General features: G+C 40.7%; 2 protein-coding genes, 1 long non-coding RNA gene and 1 other non-coding gene across 4 annotated transcripts; 1 reads left to right on the top strand and 3 right to left on the bottom strand.

Annotated features, from left to right (window-relative positions):
- LOC136436637 (probable E3 ubiquitin-protein ligase HECTD2) lies at positions 1–26,836 on the bottom strand. The gene is made up of 28 exons (XM_066430795.1): positions 26,653–26,836; positions 26,202–26,313; positions 15,407–15,475; positions 14,470–14,514; positions 13,794–13,905; positions 13,133–13,229; positions 12,782–12,845; positions 12,621–12,672; positions 11,790–12,220; positions 11,140–11,371; positions 10,002–10,103; positions 9,637–9,720; positions 9,239–9,328; positions 8,740–8,939; positions 8,065–8,193; positions 7,506–7,590; positions 6,914–6,991; positions 6,732–6,772; positions 5,172–5,334; positions 4,213–4,330; positions 3,464–3,699; positions 2,996–3,073; positions 2,809–2,877; positions 2,420–2,518; positions 1,969–2,018; positions 1,725–1,821; positions 1,397–1,461; positions 1–825 (listed from the first exon to the last, which is right to left on the bottom strand). Exons 1-28 carry the CDS (start codon positions 26,681–26,683, stop codon positions 705–707), a joined length of 3,150 nt encoding a protein of 1,049 aa, XP_066286892.1. The 5' UTR covers positions 26,684–26,836; the 3' UTR covers positions 1–704.
- On the bottom strand, positions 10,452–10,585 carry LOC136426371 (small Cajal body-specific RNA 14). The gene has a single exon (XR_010754298.1). It is a non-coding gene; the product is annotated as a small Cajal body-specific RNA 14 (non-coding RNA).
- LOC136436644 (uncharacterized) lies at positions 15,664–22,356 on the top strand. Its single transcript, XM_066430807.1, has 12 exons — positions 15,664–16,160; positions 17,138–17,365; positions 17,534–17,611; positions 17,809–17,973; positions 18,133–18,451; positions 18,641–18,926; positions 19,271–19,507; positions 19,703–19,794; positions 20,050–20,157; positions 20,395–20,594; positions 20,744–20,911; positions 21,166–22,356. The coding sequence occupies exons 1-12, from the start codon at positions 15,937–15,939 to the stop codon at positions 21,416–21,418; spliced, it is 2,358 nt and encodes a 785-aa protein (XP_066286904.1). The 5' UTR covers positions 15,664–15,936; the 3' UTR covers positions 21,419–22,356.
- Positions 20,394–23,148, bottom strand: LOC136436714 (uncharacterized). The gene is made up of 2 exons (XR_010756071.1): positions 22,866–23,148; positions 20,394–22,656 (listed from the first exon to the last, which is right to left on the bottom strand). It is a non-coding gene; the product is annotated as an uncharacterized lncRNA (long non-coding RNA).
- Positions 26,837–26,903: the final 67 nt, after the last annotated feature.

Raw genomic sequence — 26,903 nt, 5'->3', positions numbered from 1 at the left:
TCTTGAACAAAATTTTATTTTCTCACTGCATAAACAAAGAGACCAATAAAGTGGTGTGTGGTAATTTCAACATTATCACATAAATTGTATCTACAAAAGTACAAATATGTACAAAAATAAAAGAATTTGAGAATATATGATACAGAACAGTCTATGCAGATGATAGTTGATGTTGTTAATTTTGTCATCAATTAAAATGTCCAAACCAATTTTTTTTTTGTAATTTATTAGGTTGTCTTGACCTACAATTCCCCCAATTCACACAAACAACCATTCAACACTGAGTTATTGTTATAACATAAACAATGTAAACACTGAAAATGGATATAGCAGCAATCTTCTGTCAAAATATGTTGCACTACTCATACACTAGGAATGTATCAACGCAGAGACTTGTGGAGAATAAATATATTCAACTTTCAAAGAGGTAAACAACAAATGCTTTACATATGCAAATGTTAACACAGCAGCAAATTGCTATCATAAATTCAAATACATATTCTTAGCAATTTTTAGAACAGTACACAGCATCTTCCTTTTCGAGATTGATACCCAACGTACTTGGCAAACTGTAACAATTTAACATGACACAAAAAAGCAACAATACTGTTTGAAAATCATATTCATACACAATTGGACTAGACCATTCGAAACATGCAACTGATTTACAATCATAAACATCTGCATATATCTTATAATAGAACTCATGTGAGACCGAATCCTTTACAGTTCTCTATAGCGGTAAGAAGTCTGTTCTTTAGTTTTTCTTCGTCCTTGTAGGAAGGCAGGAGGAGGGTGTTGAAACAGGTCATGGCTGTGGGTAGTCTGAGTGATGGAGAAAAACACAGAGAAAGTTAGCTTAAGGAAGTTAAGCTCCTTATAAATCGCTAGGCAACTCTAAGATACTAACTGGTTGGGATTAGATTCCAATAGGCCAGTTGCTTGAGTGTAACAAAAATGTGTACTGTCTTGAATGAAATGCATCTGAAAAGTTTGAAACAAAGTTCTTTTCTAAAACCTATCTAGATATTGGGACTTTAGTGGTCATAGGTACTGATTGTTTGTTTGTTTGTTTCTGTTTTATTTAGCCAGGGTGGCCCAACTCAGTGCACCACACTGCTTTGCAGTGGGGCCCTGGATAACACAATACAATCAGTACAAAACATAAGTCTAAAATACATATACATCGATACATACAAAATTTACAGAGCCATAATCCATACTCGTAGTCCATATTCCGTTCCTGTCGTAAGGTGAGGTCAGAGGTCATTCACCAACACCTCTGTGGCTGAACTTTCGCCTGATGTGTTTCTTATACTTTTCTACACATAGGCATAGCAAGATTTCTTAGATCTATAGTCCCCAAAAAGTACTTCTTGCAAACTCTTCTTTTTACCTTTCTGAATCTGATCCATGTCTCTGAACAGTGATCCTTAGGGTGGAGAGGCCTTTCAGTGGGACCTATACATGAATAAAGAACAGAAAAAAGTCTTAAAGTACATTTCTTCGTAGGGTAAGGGCTTACATGTATACTTGCCCTGAAGTATTCTCTAGGACAACTACATAAGTTATTTGCACAATCGGTTCTAGAAAGTATATATTGTCAGCTTTACAGCACTTAATACGAGTCGCTTTTTGAGAACAAAAGTGTCTCAAAAATTCCAAGATGACAGCTTTACTTGTTTTGAAGAGTTGCAACTATGTGCGACGTAAGCAGGTCTTACCCTGTCACTCCCAGTGATGAACATCAGCAGCATCTTCTTGTGTTTGTGTGACAGTGACCTCACCACTGACCACAGGGCTCGCACAGTCTTGTGTTCCCTGTGAACAAAGTAGTCCAGTCATTAGTGTGGCACACGTTAGCAAATGGTAAGAGAGTTGAAAAAAGGAATTGCAAATTTTGAGTCGCAAGCATACAACCAAACATACTTGAGGAGAAAAACTGTTTTGGAAATGTTATGTTCTTACTTTGAGTATCCATCTTCATAGACTGTAGATGCTTCCAGCCCATCAAAATCCTGCAAGAAAAAATTGAAATAATGCTAAAAATTGCATTAAACCTAATAACTCCTGTACAAGACTTGTCTTTTCCAAAGGATATAATGGGTTTTATATTTTGTAGGAATGGCCCCCTTTCAATGGTCTACTGTACGAATCAACACTTCAACTAGTACTGTAAATCACTTTAATATAGCGGCAGGAAAATATAGCGGTTGGGGGAAAATGGAGTTAAGGTCACGGCACTTAATTTTAACGGTGGGAACAAACATTACTATCTCAAATATTAGTGATCAAATATAATGTTTTTGCGTTAATGAAATTTTAGCGGTTGACCAGTAATCGTTAAATTAGCTAAGATAAGTTACAGTTAACAAATCAAGAATTACAGTATTCTGAACATTGATAACAGCTGTCATACCAGTTCAGTACTTCCACAGATGAGAAGTTCTATCTCCTCTGCTCTGAACAGGGTCAAGACTCTTCCTCCACACACCAAGTGGAAGCCTCGGGAAAAGGCCTGCAAAACAAAGACAACATGAAAATTGTATTATGAACACACTCCCTACTGTACAAGTCATCATAGACACACAAACATTGTTACAACACGAAACACAAGAATTGTCTTCTGCAAACCTTTTGTTGTAAGTCAGATGAAGTATGACTTACAAAGTATGCAGAGATAACTACCCCTGTCCAGCACAGGTTTGTAATTCTAAGGTCATCATATACATGTAAACAGGGCGTCTAAACATCTATGACAGTGACAATGAACTTCCATCTAATAATACTTGTAGTGCATGTACTTACCTCAAACTGTCTCTCCACACTGTCCACAAGCAAGAAGTTGACATACCGGCGAACAAATTCTCCTCGGTTCTGTGGTTGCATAGGAAGAACAAAGGGCTAGACAAAACCGCAATGAACAAATAGTACAGCAAAGGAAACCTCAACACCAAGCTTTCAACAAATTCGAACATGTCTATACAGTATGCACCTTGTTGTTGACTGGGACCTCAGATCCGTTCTCTATCAGATCAACTGTCTTCACATGGCCAAAGGACTCGTATGAAACCTGTTGGGAACAACACAAACACCAGTTAAATAGACAAATGACCCAACAAGCAGGCCCAACAAAATGACACTCAAAATATATAATACAGCTGGGTTTTAGATTTTACATACGATATATACTTCATGCACACTCCACACTCTATATACTTCATGGACCTAAAATAAACTGTCAAGTTTCCACTTCCTGCCACAAACAAATCAAAACTGTACCGTGTCCAAGACAAAAGGTACAAAACCTGAAGGTACTGCTGCAGTACCAAGTTCACCTTCTAGAAGGCCCAAAATAAACATTGACCAAATTATAACTCTGAAAAGACAAACATACAAACAAATCGACAATACGTCCATTACTCATGGAGGTAAATGAAGGAAATCTAAAATCTTTTCTGACCTGGAAAGTATAGCACAGGTCCATCTCTACATCTCCCTCATAGTTTAATAGTTCCTGTAGTCCACTAGCCAAGGTCGGCTGGATGTCCTGTAGGTCAGCCAACTCTAGAGTCTCCCCCTGAAGTTTCTTGTACACAGTCATGGGGAAATGCACATCAAGGATCACACCATTGTAGATGGCTAACCCCAGGATGATACCCACCAGCTCAAACTCCCCATCTGACTCAGGGGATTCCCCTGTAACAAGAAAATAGTACGTTAAATTTGAAATCTCAACTCTCAAGCTTGAGAGAGTTCTGTATTTGTATAGTTGAGAAAATTTAGCCCTCTGGCACAACACACTTAGCCTGAGTGTCATCCTGCAATTTACTAGTAGTTAGTTCCAGTGGGGGGAAAGCCTAGAACTAACTAGGATGACACTCAGGCTAGAACACACTAGCTTCGCTTAAAAAAGGTGGTCGCTGATTGATTACATCAAACAATTTGGTGCATCAAATGCCTGGATATCTAACCCAAGCTATCTAATGGAAAGACCCTAACCATACTTGATTGTATCAATTTTTACTCTAAAACATTTTGAAAAAAAAATTTCTTTAACCTTCTCCCTGCTGCCTAATTATATAACATCGTAACCAATAGGGAATTGGGTCCCAAACGGCTACTTCAGTGTGCTAATTGTAAAGAGAATAAGACATCTAGTACTTGTAAATGATAATGCTGAAACTTGGAAGTGTTAGAACTGGTGCTCACCATTGATCCATAGGCTCCTACTCTCCTCTAGGTAGACAAACATGCCGTAGTTAGGGTCGAACACAGACTCTGTGATCATCTGGAAAAACTCCTTCTGCAGACCACCCATGTCCAGGCCCTGTCATCACAGCGAAATGGAAAAGAGCATTTCCGGTGACTCAAAAGCTAATTTTCCACTGGTCAGGACAAGGACAGACTGTAATGTACAGTAGGTACAGTTTCAATGTATTGTTGCCAGTTATGGACACAATCAACAACTTGAGTCAGCATTTATGCATCAAGCACTTTTAAAGGAAACCCAAGCAATATTAGGGCCCGAGAATTGGATTTTGAAAGTCATTTCTATACATGATTAGTTTATATAGCGACGTCCATCATGCAAAAATACAACGTCATTGTGATGTGAGAACTCACTAAAAATAATCACCAGGGTTTTTGTAGGCTCGCGAAACTAAGGGAATCATTGTACAACACGTTTATGCAGGTTTTAAAATGCTCAAAGTATGAAGTTATTACGCATATTAAAAAGTGTTAGTTAATGTCACTACATACCATAACGATTTCAGCATTTCTTTTATTTCCATATTTTGGGCCCTACTAATACTATTGTTTGGTTGGCTTTACTGTGCATGCACAACTATTTAACTAAAATGGAACAAAGATGGTTAACTATGCAATGACCTTTTACATGTACATCATGAGGTGACCTCTGACCTCTTCAACAATGCTGTCTCAGTTAATTTTGTCTCCAGTATGCCAAAAATGGCAGGACAGATGATTACGTCAAACATCACAGACAGCATTATCAATAAAGCATTCTCCAGTTGTATTGGATGAATCATTATCAATGGCTGCAGTATTGGGCAAAAATGTTCACAGTGATTTTAAGTTCGCGGTGAAACAGTCGACGCAAAAAACGCAAATATAAAACCACCGCAAACATTTCTGAATTTACTGACCTGCTCGCCACCACCGATGTACTTGATCTTGAGCGGTTTCTTGAGCTGGTCCTTCTTGAGCTGCACCTCGGCCAGCGTGTCCTGAATCAGCTGGTCCCTGCGGATCTCCAGCACCAGGAAGGGACAGGTGGCCGCCTGGACACCGTCCTCCAGGGATGCTTCCCTGTGAGGAGATGATTTGCTTGTTTCACATGATCCCCATTAAACTACATATAGAATACAATACAGTGTATTCCGCATCACCCGAGGTACCAGCCTGACCACGGCTCATATCGCCCTGAGGGTGATACGACCCGTGGGAAGGCCGGGACCGAGGGTTATGCCATACCCACAAAAAAAACAAAACACATTTCAATGCAAAATACGCCAGAAGTTGAGAGAGTTCTGTGTCCTTGAACAAAAAAAGTTGTACCAACATCGATTCCAGCCTCCGAATCCAGTATTTGAATTTTCGACAGCGGCGCAACCGGCGCACTCGAAATGCATTCTAAATATTTTATGGAAGGCTGTGTGATAAAAGTAGTACCCTGTGTGATAACCCAAGTTATCGCCCAGTCCAGAAAACCTGTATCAAAGGTTTTTCCAGCCCAGGTATGACAAAGATATATCTATCCTTCCGAAAATAATTTCATCAGGTTGGTAGAACATTGCGTCATTGACTGGGAGGGGGCCAAAGTAATAGACAGAGAGGACAACAGACGCATTCGTTGGATTAAAGAGGCAGTATGGATCAGGAAGTCATCACCTGTGATGAACCGAGACGAGGGGGGATACAAGCTCAGCCATATTTGGGATTACGTTCTCGCCGCAAAAGCGCCACCTACATCGGCTACTTATAGCGGTGAGAAGCAGTACTCTAGTCAGAAGCTCTGAAGAAGATGTCTGACAGACACCGAAATGTCAGCAGGTGAGATTACCTGGTTGTGCTAAGTTAAAAAGTTAAAATCCTCCCACACCATAATTGATGTATAGGGCGGTGCCCATCTCCGTTTCATAGCCCTGGGGCCACACTGTGGTGCAATCACTGCAGCAGGGGGCTAGTCCACTGGCAGTGGAGTGTGTTTAACTTCCATACTGTTTCATAAGTATGTACCATTTTTATAAAGTCTTTGGTATGACTCAATGCGCCTCTTGTCCAGAGGTGCCCTACGTGGGACTAGAACCCCAGTCCTTCTGGTCCAAGTAATTTGAACCAGATGTGGCATAGTAGCAAAGGCGCAGACCACTACACCACAGGGACACCCCTGGTTGTGCTAAAAGAAACTCCAAATATCAGATATATCTATGTTTGATGAGTAAAAGAAGCGGAGGCGATGCTTATATCAGAACTTCAAAAACTACAGTGTACAAGTGTCTTTGCCTCCATCCCACTTTAGTCATAAGTTCTAGTCAAGTTATTTTTTCCCAAGTCTTTTATCTAATTTTCAACAATGCTGTCTCAGTCAATTTTGTCTCCAGTGTGCCAAATATGGCAGGACAGATGATTACGTCAAGCATCATAGACAGCAGTACTGATCACTAGTTTGGAAATTATCAGACGCTTCATCACAGAGTACTTACTTGTTTAGTTGGTTGAGGTATCTCTGAGCTTGATTCACTCTCTGAAATAGAGTTTTTGAAACTTAATGTTGTTCAGTGTACATCAGACAACAAAATAGAATGGATGAAACTGACAAAAGATCAACATCCATATGGAAAAATCACTATATGGGCTTTCCATCAGTTGACATAGATATACTTACTGCCTGATGTAGGATTGCATTCTGGTACTCTTTCCTCATCTGCACCACAGCATCAAAGTGTAGGATACGGACCTTCAACTGAAAGATACAGAACATTTTTAGTCTAAATCTGTCCTGTATAGCCACAATTAATAGGAATTTGTCATCAAACTAAATAAAGAACTCTTTAAAATAAGAAAAAGATGTGAGATATTTGATCAATGCCTGTAGATATAAGTACTTTTTGTGAACATTTATAACTGCCAGACTGTATAATACTACGGTTTATGAACCTAAATTCCACTTGTCATGAGTTTTAGTCAAGATTTTTTCAGAATATTTCATCTTAATTCAATGCTGTCTCAGTTAATTTTGTCTCCAATGTGCCAAATATGGCATGTCAGATGATTACGTCAAACATCACAGACAGCAGCTTTACCAGAGTACTGACTTTAAGTTTAGATTAAAGATTTGGTAAACAAAATTAACAGGCTAACTCCTGAACTTGTAGGCACATTATGATCAAACAATGCCTCTAGATAAAGTACTCTTTAAAAATTATTTAAAGGAAGCTGATTTCATCTTTTGTATGTACAACAGACATTAGACCTACCGATGGGTCTAACAGGTAAGGAAAGTCCAGCATGGAACTCTGGTTTGAAGTCCAGTCCCCATACTCATGCTTGTAGTCCATTTTTCTGAAAATCATAAAACAATATGTGATTACTTTCGTGAGACAAAAAAAGAACTGAAACAAGGAAATACTCAATACTCATAAGTTACCCAAGCAACTGGACAAGTTTTGAAAACTGTCAAATGTTTCAGATAGCATCTACTGTCTTTCATAAGTGACTGAGAATGCATATGAAGATTAAGATGAAAGACAGTGGATGCTTTCTGAAACGTCTGACCGTTTTCCAGTTGTCCAGATGCTTGAGTGACTTTTTTAGTGGGTATCTCATTACATGGATGTCTAACCTTCATTGGCAAAACAAGAAAATATGTATATGATTTTCATACAAAACAAAAGTAGACAGAGGTGCATAAGGGAAATATGTTTTGCATACATTATGCAAATGAGGTAATCATTAGCATAACGCACATTCCATCGTATTCACCTTTGACAAAAAAGTAATCATTCTATGAATGCATGTAGAAGATCTGTATCTGACCTGGCCAAAACTGGGCAGTAGAAGTCAGACAGAGGCAGAATGGCCTTTCCTCTGGAGCTGTGAGCACGACTGTTGGCGAGATGGAACACGGACAACGTCCTAGCAACATCCAACATCTGGTCCCTAGCACTGGAGGAATGGTCAAGACATTAATCTATCATCTGTGAATAGTTTCATCAGGTTGGGAAGTCAGTGGATAACACAGTTCTTTGTACATAACCAAGTGTTTTTTTTACCTAAGTTGAAGTTTTGATAACCATCTGTCACCTTCTTCAGGGCGATACTGACTCAGTTATTTGAGAATCTTCATGTGCTATCTTAACATAAATTCTAGGCTGATGAATACATCCAGACATTTCACACATAATAACTTTAATATAACAAAGCTGTATCAAATATCCAATTAAGAACCATCATGGTCATCTGAATTTTGAATATATGGCAAACAAAAGCTTGAGAATTTATACAAATCTACCTAGTTTGCTAATACTAATACTAGATGATTCATTCAATAAACTAAAAACTGGTACATTTCAGACATCTTGAAAATCTGTCGGGATATGCAGTTTGTAGTCCTCAGTACAAACCTGGTGTGTTACACCATGAGGCGATCTCCCGGTATGCAACACAAACAAACAAACAAACAAACAAACAAACAAACAAACAAAAACCCACCCCTTGTCAGGATGTAGAGACTGCACCAAGTGAGCCTGGAACAGCTGTAGGAAGGTCCTGAAGTTGGCCTTGTCGTATTTCATGAGCGCCCGGGCCAGCTGTGAACGTGAGGTGTGGGGGAGGCTGGCCACTACCTGGCACAGCTTGTGCAGCAAGGCTGGCCTGGTCTCCATGAGGGGGTTTTCCATCAGAAGGATCAGCTGAAAACAAATACAGAGTGAACATTTAGAACTGCCAGTGTACAAAACTACAGTGTACAAATCTCAATTCCACCTTAGTCATGAGTTTTATGCATGATTTTGTCTGAATATCTTATCTTAATTTTAATAAAAATGCTGTCTCAGTTAATTTTGTCTCCAGTCTGCCAATATGGCAGGGAAGATGATTACGTCAAACATCATAGACAGCAGCTTTACCAGAGCACTGACTTTAAATTACAGATTTGGTAAACAAAATTGACAACAAATCAAATCCTGAACTTGTAGGTGCATGAACATACCTGTGCAATCTCGTTGGGCTGTACACTTGTGCCTCGTAACGAAGACAGGAGGATCTCTACTGCATTGGCCATCGCAGTCTTGAAAGTTTCCTTAAAAAGAACATATCATCAATCTCAAACTTCCTTAAGAACACTGTCTTACTAATAATTAGAAGATCTTAATAAAGTACGCCACTTGAAAATTTCAACCGATGATCAATAACATAGTCAAAAAGCTTGCAAGGACTTTGTCAATTTAAAAACTTTGTCATCATCAGGCGACATACTTTCGCGGCGACAGGGTTATACCGTCCCTTACAGGGTGACATACCCTTTCGTTGGCTGTCATAAAAGACGGGGATGCGCCAGGTCTATTACTGTACTAGCAGGTAAAAAAAAAGGTATTTAGAATGTCTTACCTGTGGTTGCAGGTTGCATAGTAGATGGTAAGCTTTCCTGAGGGACTCCAGGTCAATGTTCACACCACTGTCAGACTCAGTATGCTTCAAGAAGTAAAAAACAGTCTTACTTTACTAAAGATTCAGTAAAAGCATGGTGGACGAAGTATGAATGCTGTCTCAGTTAATTTTGTCTCCAGTGTGCCAAATATGGCAGACAGATGATTACGTCAAACATCATAGACAGCAACATTAATAAATTACTGATTCTTAGATAAAGATTTTCGCTTTATTCTAAAAATCATACAATAAATTTTAGAGGGGCTAAGTTTACTAGGAACTTCATATTACAATTGGAGCTGAATGAAAGCCTGTTACTTCCTCACCTTGAAGCTATCATTGAGAGCCTGTGATGAGGTGAAGACTGTTCTGATTGTGTTGAGGAGGAAGGACGGGTCCCCAAGCTCCCTGTACTTATCCACTGTGTCCTGGGAACAACACAAAATTGAAATTGTTTAACACTTACTCTTTGGATAGCATATTATAGCAGCATTTTCTAAACTAAGTGACATAGCAGCTATATCAACATGACTTAACAAGTTCAACAGAAGCAAAGGTAGAGGCAAGGATGTAAAAGTTAATTTCAAATACCCATCTTTGCTAGGATGCTTTAACATCGCTTCATGTTACATCACATACAGCAAAGTTGAAAGTGAAGGTCATCATCGAGATTGGTAATCTCTCAGTTCGAAAATGAAAAGTCATAAGATGGTGCTGAGGTCTTGACACAACCACGCCCATCTTCAGACTTAAACTAATGTAGGAAGATGACGAACAATGTGTGAGACAATCGCACAGACAGTCTAACCCTTCAGACTGGCTGTCGGCACATCCCACTGGTACCTTGTTCTATGTGGACATAATAACAGTTGGCAAAGGCTTCAAACCAACCACTTGTTTTGATGTCCACAATATGACACATGCATAATTAATATTATCAAAGAAGAATCAAGCATCATACAGCTAACATTTAAAGTTAACCTTTAGCACACAGAAGTAGCCGTTTGGCACCCAATTTCCTATTTGTTACAGAGTTAGGCAGCAGGGAGAAGGTTAATAAATTAAGCATGTAGTTGCTAAATTCCTGCAAGAAATCATGAGTTGTTTTCTTCAGCATTGTCAGAGATACTGAAAAGCCATAACTACAAGCCTTCTAACTTCTCTAACACAGAGTCAAAGCTATTGTAAAGAAAAAAGCAAGCAAAGTGCTGAATCAGCCTGATTATGCTATGATTTTGACATTTTTGTTGACCCCAAAGTAATAAATTAATCAATGATTCAAAGATTGGCTACTTTTTTTGTAATAAATCAAAGATTCATTGTTTGGTTATTAATAAACAATCATTTTGGGGTCAACAACAAAAAATGTCAAAATGCTCAAAAAATTAATCTAAAAAAAAATCACTTAAGCTACAACAAAAGAATACTATCACTGAAACAGTTTTAAGGTAAACTGTCCCCCACCTGAAGCATGGGCAGTGTGAGATGTGTGAGTGAGAACTCCCTGATGTCATCTGAGGACATCTCCAGCATACACTCCCTCTCAAACTCCTCCAGCTCGGGCGACTGGTCACTAAGGCACTCCGCAGAGGACAGCAGGCGGGACGGGCTGGTGGTCAGACTGGACAGGGAGTTCAGACCCTCCTCCTGATGAACACTCTGGCCAAACGTCAGGCTGCCCGGTCTGCTACCATTACTGAAATGGGGAGGGGGGCAGGTTATGGTTAATTGGCTTTTGAACCATTGTTATAAACAGTATAGTTTCATATTAGACAGATATCTTATTCAAAAAACCGTTCATGTTATCAGTCACAAAAGTAATTCATAAATCAATTGGTAGGCAATATTACTTAAGATACATAATTTTGCTGTAATAGTTAGCACACATATAACATGAGGTTTAGTTTTTCGGCTGTCTCAGTTAATTTTGTCTCCATAGTGCCAAATATGGCAAGACAGATGATTACGTCAAGCATCATAGACAGCAGTATAATCAATAGAATGTAGACTGTAAAATAATAAGTTTAGAATGAATTTCCTAACTTTGACTTCCCAAAATGTGTAAAACATCAAATTTGTAGCAGTGCATGTTGGAACAATGCTTTAGTTCCTACCTGTGGATAGACAGTGCTCTGGGTGAACCACCCAGAATATTCTCCATACTCCCACTTAGTTCCCTACTGCTTCCAGTCAGCCCATTCTTGTCCAGTGTGAGTTTATTCAACACACAGTCTGTACTAGCCCTACGTCCACTCCAGCCATCATAGTTAGTAAAGGAACCCCTCCTCAAAACCTCTTGTCTGAGATTTGAATGCACCTGTCTCGAATCTGCCACTGAGTTCAGCGAGGTAGCAGCTTTTAATACGAGACTGGAATGTGATGCTATGTTCAGTGTTTTAGAGCTGGAGGACAGCAGTCTTGGTTTGGATGGCTTGTTTGGAGGACTTGTTTCTTCCGGAGTCTCTTTGAAGAGTCCCAAGAAAGGACTGCATGAGAACATGGTGTGTAGGAATGGCTTTGGTCTCCCTTTCTCTATGTGAAAAATCTGGAAACAAAAAGTGTTTTGTGGGTATTAGCAAAATGTTTTCATTCCAAATCACATTTGCAACTCTTATAAACACGAATCTACCATATTGTGTAAAGCTCCTGAATGCTTTGTGAGCAACAAATCTTGTGTGTGAATGTCTTCTAAATGTAAATATTGTGGAAAGCATTTAACAGTCTTACATTTCGTATTACATTTCCCAGGTGGTTTAACTTTTAGTATGTACTGCAGGCTCTGTATTGTAGCACTGCAATTAAGCTTTGGGCTACACTGATGTACTTTAAGTTTGTCATCTTATGTATCTAGTAAACCAGCTCATCATTGAAAATGTAACCATTACAGATGAGAAGATTTAAATCACACTGATTGTGAAAATCAAAGGCAAAAATTGAATACATACATCTGATGGTAGTGGTCTGTCCAAAAACTTCTTCATGGAACATAGGTATGGCCTGTATGGTAAAAACAACTTGTAAGCCATTCATAATTGTAAAGATAACAGATAAAAATACATTAAAAGTTGTTGAATATAAATCAACAACCAGGATGTAACAAAATCACCTTTGTCTTGTGGCAAGCTCTATGCTGATCATTGCTAACATGTCTTTTGGTACAACAATGTGCCCTGGAGAAACAAAATATCAATTGTAAAAATTAGGTCAATTCAACACTCATGTACAATAGATATACCCAAAGCATGTAAAATTTCCCAATAAAAATGCTGTTATTAAGATCATGATAAACAACATTGAACAAGAATAATGATAAAAACGACAGTTCGCAACAGAACAAGCAAGTTAAGTAATACATACATAGACAAGATTTTTGTTGCACAATAAACTACATAAACTGTATAATAATTTTTTACAAGTATTTAATGTTATCAAATTTGTATGGCAATGTACTGTTTACCTGGGCAAGAGTGGCAAAATTTGTTCTTGCATTTCTTGTTCCCACAACCTTCAGTGAGCTGGTAGAAATACCTCTTCACCAACTGTTCAAAATAAACCTACGACAAAGAAGAGGAAAATTCAAATCGGGAAGGACATGCTCTGGGGTAAACACTGATTAATTACACCATAATAATTCATCTATGACTTCTATTGTGTGAGCAAATGTATGCTTATTGTTAGGAAATATCACTTTGTAAAATAAACACAAGTGATTTATAACAGGTCTACATGTGATATACTAACAGCACTTTGATTTATTTTCTTATGCCCGATTGAATCTGCACAAAAGCTAACTTTGATTTATTTTCTTATGCCAGATTATATCTGCACAAAAGCTTGTTGCTTAGGTACTAGTAATAGTTGTCTTTGAGACAAAACCACAGATGGGGGCTACGACTAGTATACTGTAAATGCATTTAAGTTTGAGGTGATTTGGTTTTGTGGTAGGGAGAAAATGGAGTATTCGCGGTACTTTTAAGTTTGCGCTTGAAACAATAGCATAAGGCGAGCAGGCAGAAGGTAAAACAAGCATTTTTGCGGTAGTTTAAGTTCATGGGGAAGAGCATAAAACCACCGCAAACTTGAATGCATTTACAGTATTCCAGTAGCTTGGTGCATACTTTAGTAGCTGCCTCTGCTGTGTGGGGTGTCTCGTAACTCCTGAGGGGGGCAGCCTCCTGTACAGACAGGTTACTGTCTGACACCGCTGCCAGGTTACTGGAACTTAAGGTTCTGTGGAACAACACAGCAAATTATCAAATGTACATCATCATGATATGTTTGTCATGCAAAATGCAGCTTACAATAAATTTCGCATCACTGACAAAACATGAAATACAAGGAAGCTACCGGCAATACTCACAGCTTCTCACACGTACAAATATAGGGTTTTCTTGCAAAGAAGGAAAAATGTTATACTGTAATTCTTTACGATAATACAACGCTTGTTTTCAAGTTTACAAAAATGATTTTAAGTTTTACTCAGACTACTACTAGTAAGTAAGAATTGACATGTCTCCCATGCGTATCTCAGTGAAATTGCTTCCCCACAATGCCATGTGGCAGGTAGGATGATTACGTCAACCATCATGGATAGACACAGAGGAGTTTGTCGTCACTTTCAGGAGTTCCCTGACTGTTCTGCTGGCATACTGGCAAAGTTGAAACTTTGAACTGTCAAATTATTCCTACACAGACTGTTAATGTTATGGTACATGTAGATCTGATACTGTGATAGTCCTAAAACAAAGAAAGGTGTCACATTTAAATGAAACAAAAAAAAGATCCTGTACTTACTTGGTTTTGAGATTTGACAGCTGTACCAAGCTACTGGATTTCTCTCTGTAAAAAAGAACAACAAAAATGGTCAACACCACACTACTGGAATACTGGCTTAGTTGAAGAACTATTCCAATGAAACGTTCTGAGGGATCAGTGCCTATTTTCTTTACATGAAACCTTATGTGCCAAACTGCCAGTGCCTTACAAGAAACTGTTGTATCAGCTGTTTGTGTCCTCATTTTTCCCACAAGTGAAAAATGAGATGATTACGTCAACAGGGCTCGAAATTCAGTTTTGGGAATAGGTGCACTGGTGCACCCAACCTAAAAAATTGGGTGCACCAAAAATTTTTTGGGTGCACCACATTAAATAAAGTAGAATGTAACTATTGTAAGCAAAATCTAATGACAAACCTTACTGTTCCTCTTAATGCGTGTTTGGCATGTGATCGCGGCACGCAGTTTTGAAGCTTTTAAAATCCAAATTAACTCAAATTCTAACATCAAAATCTTAAACAAGTACTACAACAAAGATTTTATTATTTTCTTGCATTTAGATGTCAAGAATATGCTGTCTACTAGTGTGCAGTGATACCTTTACACATCAAACCGTACAAAAATATTTGGGTGCACCAGTGCACCCACAGTAAAAAATTAGGTGCACAGCTCCAAAATTGGGTGCACTGGGTGCACATGCACCCAGTATTTCGAGCCCTGGTCAACCATCATTGACAACTAAACAATTTCTTTTGCTACTTTTTTTTCAGAGTCTCTTAATGTTATATACGAGTTACGCTTGTCTTCAAGCTCATTCTCAGTCACTGATGAATTGAAAGACACTGAATGCTATCTGAAATGTCTGACTTTTTAGAGAATCTATCTTGTTGCTTGATTTATTTTGTATTATGTAATATAATAGCTACAGGTTTAGCTTGTGGAGTTTGTTCATTCACCTGTCCAAGTTAAGTCTAGCCAGGGAGCCTCCTCCCAAGTTCTTCTGCAGTCTGGGCTGGCTGATAGGTCTGGGTAGGGAAGGGAAGGAAGAACAACAGATCTAAACAGCGAGGACATATAACACATTCTTGATAATTTTGGATAAATATTGGGCATAGAGAGCATTGTCATGTCACTCATGTGACAATGTAGTGTCCATCATATACTGTAAATCCAGTACGTCACTGCACATAATTTTAAAGATGCTCTATGTAGGATTGAGCGCCAAAATTTTGAATATTGTGAATATCAGATATATAACAGATATCTTGATGTAATTCTCATTTACTATCACTTTTCAACATACTTCTGTCATCATTTCATATTTCTAACGTATAATAACGGATAACAAACAGTCCGCTCGAGGTGCGCTCTTTCCGCGACACCACCCGGAAGTAGACAGCTTCAAAACTCAAAAAGAAACGGTTTTCGGTCGGGAATCTTCGGGAATCTTGCGTGACGTCATGATCCGCCGAGTCTCTGAAACAAAATGGCGGACCCATGCGGGAGTGAGGACGATGGTGCTGGCCCGAAGCGAAAGCGTCGCAGTAAGCAGACTGATTCCACCACGAAAAGGAAGAGGCAAGCAAGAGGAAAAACGCGTATCCTCCTGCTCGAGTCGTATCAAGACTGGAAGAACATAAGGGAAATGCTCAAGGAGAAGACAAAGGAAGTTTGGACAGACTGTGCTGTTGCTCGTCTACTGATCGACAGGTTTGTGGAGTTTGTATTTATACAGTCATATTTTACACATGTGCATTCGTTCAATTTACGCTATGAGTTGCACCGATCAACCTCGACTTCTCGTTTATGTCGAAAGTGATTTGCCTAGATTTTATTTTCGTATATGTCTCTTTCCCGGAGGCCAGATAAATACGTAAACAAGACGGGCGCCCCTCTGCACCGCACTTACACCAAAATGAGTCAGCGGTGCATGGTAAATTATGCGTTCTTTACCCAGTAAATCCTACTACACAAGTTTGATCAATTTCAGTTTGTACCGTCGTATGTTATAGCTAGATGTAGAAATGCATTTTTGTGGCAATGGGATGGGTAAGAATCAAAGGGTTTTCGAGGCGTGCACATGAGACATGCGGCCTTTGTCATTCTAAATGTCAACCATTTTGAGCGCGCTGTTTGTTACTCTGTTGTGACGACGACCGAACCGTGCATGGTTCACAACTCGCCTGGATTTCCTCGATGTTTATTTGTATTTATATTTACATGAACTCTACATGACACCCGATGAAATTTTATGCACATTTATTCAAAAATTGTGCAATATATTACTAGACTGTAGTGGGTATTTTTTTCTGTTATCTCTCGGTAATTTACCATGTGGCACCAAATCTGTGTGTATGTGTACTTTGATTAAAAGTTCAGAATTTCTGACATGTATATACAAATTTTTTTTCATTTAATATTGAAAGTGGCAAGCTATATAATGGTGCTGTGCAGCAATATATGTAGGTGCCATGGAAGAATATGTGGAAGTTTCTGAATGTTTTGCTTCACCTTAGAATAGAGAAAAGTTTATAGAAAAAGTTTCCCTGTGCTTCAAAGATGTAAATGTTGTACATACAAAATGGTAGAGAGTTGTAATCTTATAACCAGTGCCTAATCCGGGTATAATATTAATAGTGTTACTCAATTTCCATCTGATAACTTTCAGTCACTATTTTTTCTTACAGCTATAACAAGCACAATAACAACGAGGACAAGCCCAGGTCACCTCACAGCCCCCCAGGCCCAGCAAAGACACCAAGCCCACCTCACAGCCCACAGTCCACACCACAAACCCCAACTCACCAGGCAATGATATCCAGTCCACAGACAGTATTACAGCCACCTGACCTCAATGCTGGTCATCTGTCAAGTGTTGCTTCAGACTCCGAACATGACAGAACTACTTCTGTTCTGTAAGTATTCAGAAAAGTATTTCATATGGAATAAATTTGCTTGATGTTATTGTGACATATGTGTGTAAACCATAGCAGACTGATAGTGCTGTATATAAGGTGGGAGAACAATACATGTATCTCTGCTAAGTCAGCACTCATCGTGACCATGATACATCTTTGTTGCAGGGGTGAGTTTCGGTGGCTGTCAGAAACAGATGAGGATGATGTGGATGACTCTGATATGAATGCCTTAGAAAACAGTCGGTAAGAATTCTTTATTACCCTTTTGCTATTATTGTACTAATTTTCCTTCCTCATTCCCCTTATTTGTTCTTTGTCTTTTCGATGTGTGATTTGTTCAAATTGTTGAAGCCTCCACACTGATGCATACTTGGAACGCATGACATGTGATTTTGTTTTCAAGTTTATATTTGAACATGTATTTGTCATGTTTCCTCAAGGATATCTGTGGAGTACTATGATGAAGAACGTGGGGAATGGATAGATGAAGATGAGATGATAAGTGACGCTGGGGAACTGAGAGAAGGTGAAGATGAGGACTGGAGTGAGGAAGATGATGACTGGGAGGAGTGTGATCCTGAGTGGGTTCCCCCGGTGAGACTAAGGTGTGTTCTGAGTTATCATAGTGTCCTGAGCGTGTATCATTTTTTTTATATATTTACGTCCTTTCTTAATTCCCATCATAAGTTCTGCCATGGATGATTATTTCGTTTTCAAGCCAAAGACTTCTTCAAAATATCTTACTTCTATCCAATGTGTTGTAGGTCTTCATACAGAAAGTTGAATGAAGATATGAGGACACTTCCCATCATTACTCCTGAGGAGGAAGTCTTTGCGCATGACCAGTCAGTGGCAGAGGGAACAACAGAAGACTTCCAGTTTGAGACGCCAGAACAACTTCAGATAAAAGAGCCAAAGGACCTTGTGGGCATGAAGTGTAGCATCGTCTACACAGAGTGTCTGCTTGCACTTGTGCGGTTCCTAAGGTTACCGTACAACATATGCAAGGAAAAAGGATGTTCCAGCGAAGTCACTCCAGAGCCAACAACAAAGTCAGTGGGAAGTGGGATCATCCTGACATGGGTAAGTCTGTTGTTTATAGACATACATATTTACTTATGTAGTCTTTGTTCAACTTGTCAGCATGTCCTTACTAATAGCTCATAATGTGTTGTCTGTTTCCCCAGCATCAGTCTTTTGGGGTTTAGCTGTATTCCAACTTAGATGAGGTGTTAAACACGTCATTACATGTCCTATTGTCTTGTCACTCAGAAATGTGCAGAAGGCCATCCTCAGGAGAAATGGTGCTCCCAGCCCAGATTCAAGTACTCGATGCAAGGAGGGGACTTCATGCTGGCATCAAACATCCTGTTGTCGGGTAACAACTACAGCAAGGTAAACCTCATGTTCAAGTTCATGAACATGGGGTGTGTTGGCCCGTCGACATTCTATGCCATACAGAAACAGTACTGTGTGCCTGCCATACAAAAGTACTGGGAAGAAGAGAACAACAACATCTTACGTGACTTGAAGAGAAGGGACAACGTTGTTCTACTGGGTATGTTACTTATTTTGATAGTAAGACCATCATCTGAAAAATTATATATAAGCCATCATTATTTCTATGCTGTGTTTATGCTGATTGTTGTCTTTGTTTTGTTGCAATTCTGGTAATTATTATTATTTTGTACCTGAAATTGGGCTGTCATGGGTTCCTCCAGTCCACATTAGCTTTACTTATGACTATGACAGGAATATCACTTGCCTCGTGGCTATTCTTTTTAATGTGTTTATGCAAATCTATCCTATTAATTCCCTCATGCATAGCATTCAAGACATGTAATATTAAAATAGATTCGTTGAATGATAATGGCTAAACAACATTGCTCCTATTCTACACAGGAGATGGGCGTATGGATTCCCCTGGACACTGCGCCCAGTATTGTACATACACAACCATGGACAACGACACTAAGGCGATTGTGTCAGTGGAGGTGGTTGACAAGCGCGAGACACAGAGGGTATCTGCCAGGACAGAGAAGGCAGCCTTCCAGAAAATGATGGGGAAAATGGAGGCAGAACGTGTCCCTGTGAAGGAGGTGTGCACTGATGCACACCCCCAGATCAGTGTCTTAATGCGTAAGTACAGTGGGACTTTTGATGTATTTTTCTGTTGCATGATGTCACTTTTCTGTCTTATGTTTGCGTGCAATGACAAAACTATGGCTATGACAACCGTGACAGTTATTAACTGAATTTTGATATGTATCTGTGATAACAGTCATTTGCAGACAGGACATTAAACAATCAAAATACAATCTTTCTCATAAACAGGTCCTGACACAGGAGAGTATGGGAGGAAAGGGATCTTCCACTCTCTCGATGTTTGGCATGGTGCCAAGAACATCTTGAAGAAGATTGTGGCAGTAAGTTTTTATTTGTCATCCTTTTCACTCACATGCAGTAGCAATGGCATGATCAACATTTCAGAAGCAATATTACATCCTTCTATTTACTTCTGTTTGTGTCCTGTGGCACAAGAGTACGCAGAAGTGCAGCGACATGACTGTTGTATTGAATGAGGCACAATGGACTTGCTGGAGGTATTCTTACTAAGAGTGAATGAGACAACAAGACATGCAATTACAGCACACTGTTTTTCTCTCTTTTTATTGAATTAGGCTGGCCAAGAGAAGGGCTGCACTGAGCTGAAGAAGTGGGCTAGCCACATAGTTAACCACTTCTGGTACTGCTGCCAGAAATCTGGGAGGGACTTTGAAGTATTTTTGGTGAGTTTTGAGTTTTAACTCTTTGAACAGAAAACATTTTATATCTTGCCATCTGTTGAATAGATAACTACAGTCAAACTTGTCTAAGATGACCACCCTGGGGACCTATCTAAAGTGTGGTAGATAACTTCATTGTTTGCAAATGTTAATTGACTGTTCATGATTGAATTGTGTTTATGTTTTGAGGGGACCTTCTTCAGTGTAACAAGTAGTAAAATATGAGCTTCTTGTCACCAGGCAATGTGGGCAGGTGTGTTGAACCATGTCTGCAATAAGCACACATGGACCCTGGGTGGGTGTTATCACGACCCCATCAGTGAGACCGAGGTCAGGACCACAACCTGGCTTGTCTCTGGCTCTGCACCCCACCAGAAGCTGGCAGCCATCATCCTCAACAAGAGATGGCTGAAGACAGCCCACAAGTTTCTGCGTTTCAGGTGGGTCTGATGACATATTTAGATACAGGTTTTGATAAATATGCCTTTTTTGTCATAGAAAGGGAAAGTCATGTATTCTTATCAAGTGTTTTCTGGGGCAAATGTTTGCTTTGCAAAGAAAATCATTTTCATTTGCTGCTTTGTTCTAGGCTGACATCTCATCTGGAAAGTTTCCAGAATCACATTTTGATGTATGCCTCGAAGAGGTTCGCCTTCAGTCCGGATGTGTATGGGGCGCGCTGTCTGTTGGCAGCCATCGACTACAACAGACACAAAGACCGGCCGGTGGCAAAGAGGAAGCGTGATGGAGAAGTGATGTATGTGGATGTGTTTTCTCTCCTTATCTGACTTTTAATTGCACTTTCACACCTCTATTTATACTCCCACTTACAGACTATTCCTAACAGAAGTCTATTGTAGACTTACATTTTTGTCTGATTTCAATATGCAGAGAATGTACATGTTTGTGTCTACATGAGTTATCTATAAGTTATTTAACTAGGTTTTTGAACACTCTTTGAAGTGGACTTGAAGGTAACTGAAATCTACTGTTACTACTTTATACCTTTAGGCAGCATAGGTCCTTCCAGAAGAAGTCGGACAGGTGGACCTATTACAACGTTAAAGTGCCCAAGGACTACAGCTACATCCCAGAGCTGCAAAGCAGGATTGTAGCGGAGAGGATCGACTCAGGCAGAGGCATGAGCCGAACGCAGCCAATGTCCGAGAACGACCCAAGGAGGCGGGGTCCACTGCCAAGGCACCCTCCACCACCAACAGCTCAGCTTGTCGAGCAGCACAGGTCAAGGATAGTGCAGGAATAGTGTGTAATGATCTTATTTATGTCATACCTGGACTGGGATGATGTTTTATAAGTGTTTGATACTGGTGTTTGATGCCGGTGTTCCAGACCGGATGATAACTTGGGTGATCAGACAGGCTTCCATACAATATTTGGAATGCATTTTGATTATTTTACTTTTTGATTAAGCGTTGTATTTCATCTGCGAGATGTTTTACCATGCATGTTATTATGTTTTATGGTTTGTTATGTTGCCCCCTCTGCCCCCTGTCCAACTGAAATTATACTTAAAGTACAGTATACAGTATGAAAATCCTGTTTGAACAGCAAATGTATTTGTATAAACTTCATGAGATACTTGTATGCTGCATAGTTAGAGTCAAGACTCCTCTCAGCAACATGTTCAAATATACTGGATATACTAACACTGCTACTATTTGAAACTACTTCTATCACACGTTTATATTCTATTTAGCAAAGTACTAGTTCATGTTTACATTCTGCTCAGTAATGAGCAGTTGGCTGTAACGACTGGTATTATACAGTATAAAAATCATGTTTTGTTTGAACAGCAAATGTAATTACTTTTTATATAAACTTTGTGTAAACATACTGGATATTACAACTGCTACTATTGAAAACTACTGCTACTATGTAGAACTAGAACTTTGTATAAACTTCATAAGATACTTGTATGCAGTATAGTTAGAGTCAAGACTCCAGTTCAAATATACTGGATACTACCACTGCTACTATGTAGAACTAGAACTTTGTATAAACTTCATAAGATACTTGTATGCAGTATAGTTAGAGTCAAGACTCCAGTTCATATATACTGGATACTACCACTGCTACTATGTGGAACTAGAACTTTGTATAAACTTCATAAGATACTTGTATGGTGTATACAGTCAAGATTCCACTCGGAAACATGTTCAAATATACTAGATACGAACACTGCTACTATGTACAACTACTTCTACTTCACGTTTATATTCTACTTGGACGGAAGCCTATGTACTGGCCATGGGGGTCAGGGAACCGTCGCCTGATTTTGCACACACAGCAACTAGGGATGACCCTTCTGTTCCCTGCCCCCAGGCTCCCATGCTGCCATAAGATGAACTGTCTGTATGCAGCATGTCTGTATTCCTTGTTGTCTTGCCCTGGCTCTTGACTGTCCTCAAGTGCAAACACATCGTTTCTGTATAGCCTTGCTAGTGTAAGTATCCCAGGGTCAAGGATATGCAGATCGATGTCCTGAAAGAAGAAAGTAAAGGACTGATAAGCAATGAAATACTTGGAGAGCTATTCTTAGAGAGATAGTATTGAATAGAGATGGTATTCTACTTGTACATCGTAGCAAAACCTCGTTATCAGATCCCATCCGCATGTTTCTTGTTAAAAAGAAAATGAATATGGGTACATGTACGATCAAAACTTGTGGATAAACAGACTTGATGGCTTACAGGTAATTCTGAAGTGCAGCTGTCGCGTCCACCCCCACAGCACACCTTTTCCACGTCGGACGGCATGTCCTGGCAGCGGCCACAGGTACACCACTCGGGGGGTACGGCGTTGACGTCACCGCCGCCACCTGCCCCGCCGCCACCTGCACCGACCGCACCCGCAGCGCCACCTGCACCGACGCCACCCGCAGCGACACCTCCATCGACTACACCCGCAGCACCACCTGCACCGACGACACCCGCAGCGCCACCTCCATCGACTACACCCGCAGCACCACCTGCACCGACGACACCCGCAGCGCCACCTGCACCGACGACACCCGCAGCGCCACCTGCACCGACGACACCCGCAGCGCCACCTGCACCGACGACACCCGCAGCGCCACCTGCACCGACGACACCCGCAGCGCCACCTGCACCGACGACACCCGCAGTGCCACCTGCACCGACGACACCCGCAGCGCCACCTGCACCGACGACACCCGCAGCGCCACCTGCACCGACGACACCTGCACCGACGCCGTCTTGGTCACCTCCACTGCTTTCTATGATGACAGTGATGTCTAGTATCAGGCCTGGCTGTCGCTCCAGGACCTTGTACAAAACGTACTTGGCCTGAGCTTCCGTCATCCTGTCTATCTTCACCTTAGATAAAAAAAAGGAAACTTTACAACGCTGATCGCAAAGTAATGTGTATATCATGAATTTATCTATTCAGGGTTATTATGTATCCAATTACTAAGTATTGTAGCCAAAGTTACCTTCGCGTTTTCATTCCGTCTTGATCGTATTTGCTCGATCCTCTCCCTGTCCTGTTGCCTCATGATAGGAGTGTTCCGCCTTCTGTTGTTGCGCCTGGCTCTTGGAGCGGGTGTCACGACAGGTGCTTGAACAGGTCCGGTGACAGTTGGGGTTGCCCCCTCTGCCCCTTGTCCAACTGAAGTGTTCCGCCTTCTGTAGGTGCGCCTGGCTCTTGGAGCGGGTGTCACGACAGGTGCTTGAACAGGTCCGGTGACAGTTGGGGTTGCCCCCTCTGCCCCCTGTCCAACTGAAGTGTTCCGCCTTCTGTAGGTGCGCCTGGCTGTTGGAGTGGGTGTCACGACAGGTGCTTGAACAGGTCCGGTGACAGTTGGGGTTGCCCCCTCTGCCCCCTGTCCAACAGGACGACCCCCACTAACCTCATGCTCTGACATGTCGGAGTCGGAGCTGGAGGAAGAGCTGTTGCTCAAAGACATGTCCGCGGTCACGTCACTCATCAGCCGTTGTACTAGTTCTGCTCGATCAGGTGATCGTGCCGGGTCCAGCCGACCGTCATGGCTCAGGTTAGAGGGGGCATTACTCGTTGCTAGGCGTTCCCCCCTCCATCGCTGGAACAGTCCTCCGTGCACCACATCATCACCATCGTCGCTGTCACGCACCACAAAACCACCGCTACCGTTAGGCACCACATCACTAGAAACCTGGATAAAGGAACACAATGCATCATATCGTTTTTATGCAACCTAGACACGTTTTCCAGCTTTCTTTCGGTAGTAGAGGAATGTGATTGACATCTCGACGACAAATGCCCTGCTTATGTAACATAGCGTACATATACTTTCGCTCGTGATGACATACTTGCCACAAAAGTTACATACAGATTAGCCCACCGTAATTTCTCAGAAACACCGTCAACCGATATCCTCTACCGAAATAACCACCGGCTATAGGGAGAATATTTGCCAGGCTTTCACTTGCAGGCTCCTAGGATGGCAGATTGGACGCTCTCTCCGTAGCCGACTCTCTTAGCATACTCTTCACTCTATTTGGCCAATTTCTAGTTTTCAATTTTTCTCAAGAGATATTTAATTAGTCTGAAATTGTATTTTCCATACGTTGGTTTGGGACACAGTAGAAGAAAGATGAAAAATACATATTACGCTTGCAGAATCGGCCATAGTTGTTTCAATTAGCACCTTTGCTTCCTTTCAAATTCAAAATAGCAAAGGAATGCGCTCGTTCACGCGTCCTTGGTTCGCGTTACAAAACGAGCGGACGGTAACATTGGATGTAAACTTTCCATTTTCTCAACAGATGTTTAGTGATCTACACATTCAGGAATGTAATTTCCAAACGTTGAATTGGGACACAGAAGCAGAAAAAGTGAAATAAAGTACGTTTGCAATCAGCTGTTACATTTAGCACCTTTCTTTCAACAATAGCAAAGGAATCCGCTTGTTTACGTGTAACAGTTAGGTTAGACTACGTAGGCTTGACGTATTAGATAGGAACCAGATGTAGCCAGACCAACATTGTGGTAAGAAAAATAAGATTGTACACGAGGAAGACGGAAACATCAGATAATATATTTGTTCTATATTGTTTGGCCTCGATGAAAAACGGACGTTTGACCGAACGTTTTCAAGGTCCATATGATCCAATGTAGCCGAAGAAACAACAACAATATCGAACTTTATGCCCTAAAACTACTAGTAAAAGTAAACCGTAGTAAAGTAAATGATCAGACATGTGTTACCTCGTCATTTTCTGACTCTGATAATGCTTGGAACTTCTCCCGTGCTGCGTTGGCTGCTCGTCGTTTGGGCCGTCTGTCCATCTTCACAAATAAATCGAAGGCAGGCGATCACGAAAACCAAGACGAAAACAAGTAAACAGCCGGCAAAATCGGAGATCCCGCGCCACGGTAAAAATAGAACGGGTGAAAGGTCACGGTAGACCACGTGACTAATCTCCGGACAGGTTCGGGCAAACTCGGACGTAATCGGATATATCCGGAAATTTGAACAAAGATGGCGGACGCCCCGCGCGCGCGTGCAGCAACAACAAAGTCCCCAGCTTTCAAACGCGCTCGCATGGCGAAATATCGCCCAACTGCCTCTTCCTGACTGGTGATATGTAACATGGTAGGGTTTATTCATCTAACTGTGCAAAAATATAGCTGGAAACTTGACTTTTTGTTTTACGTTTTAGCGCACCAATCCTACATAGAGCATCTTTAACGGTGGGAACAAACATCACTGTCTCAAATATTAGTGATCAAATAAAAGCGATGATGACATTTAAGAGGTTGACTAGTGACCGTTAAATTAGCTAAAATTAGGTTAGTTAACAAATCAAGAATGACAGTAGTCTCGTTCTTTGTTCCAGTGCTGAAAACACAACACTTGGATTGTTCCAGTTTACCACTATTTACCGAAAGCTTACAGTCTTAAATGATAATTCATATATTACTTGCTTAACTCATACACATGGTACAATAGCTATGCATACGATTGAAAGAAAAAAGAGCTGTGGTTCTGTCTGACAAAAATTAAGTAATAATTTATCCAACTGTACCTTGGTAGTTTGGCCCTTGCCAGCTCACTTGTGGGGAGAGAACCCCTCTTCTCATACTGTCGTCTTGCGGTGGGGAGGGGAGGTTTCCCAGGCACTGCAAAATGGGCTTCATCTACAAGGTGAAAGGGAACAGAACATATTGTACACATGATATGGACAAACTTGATCTTGATAGGATACTAATCAACACTCCTCTGTTGGAGTAAAGCGCTTGCATAGAGTGGCACCTAAGAACCTAGAACTAGAAGATTGTGATAACATAGTCAGGACATCTGTAATGAACATCTAACCACGTTAAAAATTTTAAGGCCCAAGAGTGTCTGCAAAAGTTGGAAGCGAGCTAAACTCTCCGAGCCAAAGTATCATCCGCCCCCCCTCCCCACGTTACTTGGGCAAACGTGCAGAGACCACATGGGTGCAAGAAACTCGGAGATTCAGAGTCAAAATATACCTCTAACGATGTCCTTTTTCTGGACGTCCATCAGACAAGCTGTTCCTTAGGCCTTCCCCAGAACTATCCAAGTTACATTGGAAGATGTATGGAAGCAAATTTGCGACCACATCTTCGTCTTCTGCCGGTGCGGCCGTTCTTTGTGGTGCGCGCCAGTTTCATATTTCAGCAACGCTAAATTGCACCGCAGCAACACGAGCAGTATATAAACTTTGCGATTCTCGGATTTTCCGGGAAAAAATGACGTACAA

Source organism: Branchiostoma lanceolatum, chromosome 1 (genome assembly GCF_035083965.1).
Source record: "Branchiostoma lanceolatum isolate klBraLanc5 chromosome 1, klBraLanc5.hap2, whole genome shotgun sequence".
NCBI classification, from domain to species: Eukaryota; Metazoa; Chordata; class Leptocardii; order Amphioxiformes; family Branchiostomatidae; genus Branchiostoma; species Branchiostoma lanceolatum.
Note: the sequence above shows the minus strand (reverse complement) of the source record. Positions and strands in the feature narration are given on the sequence as shown.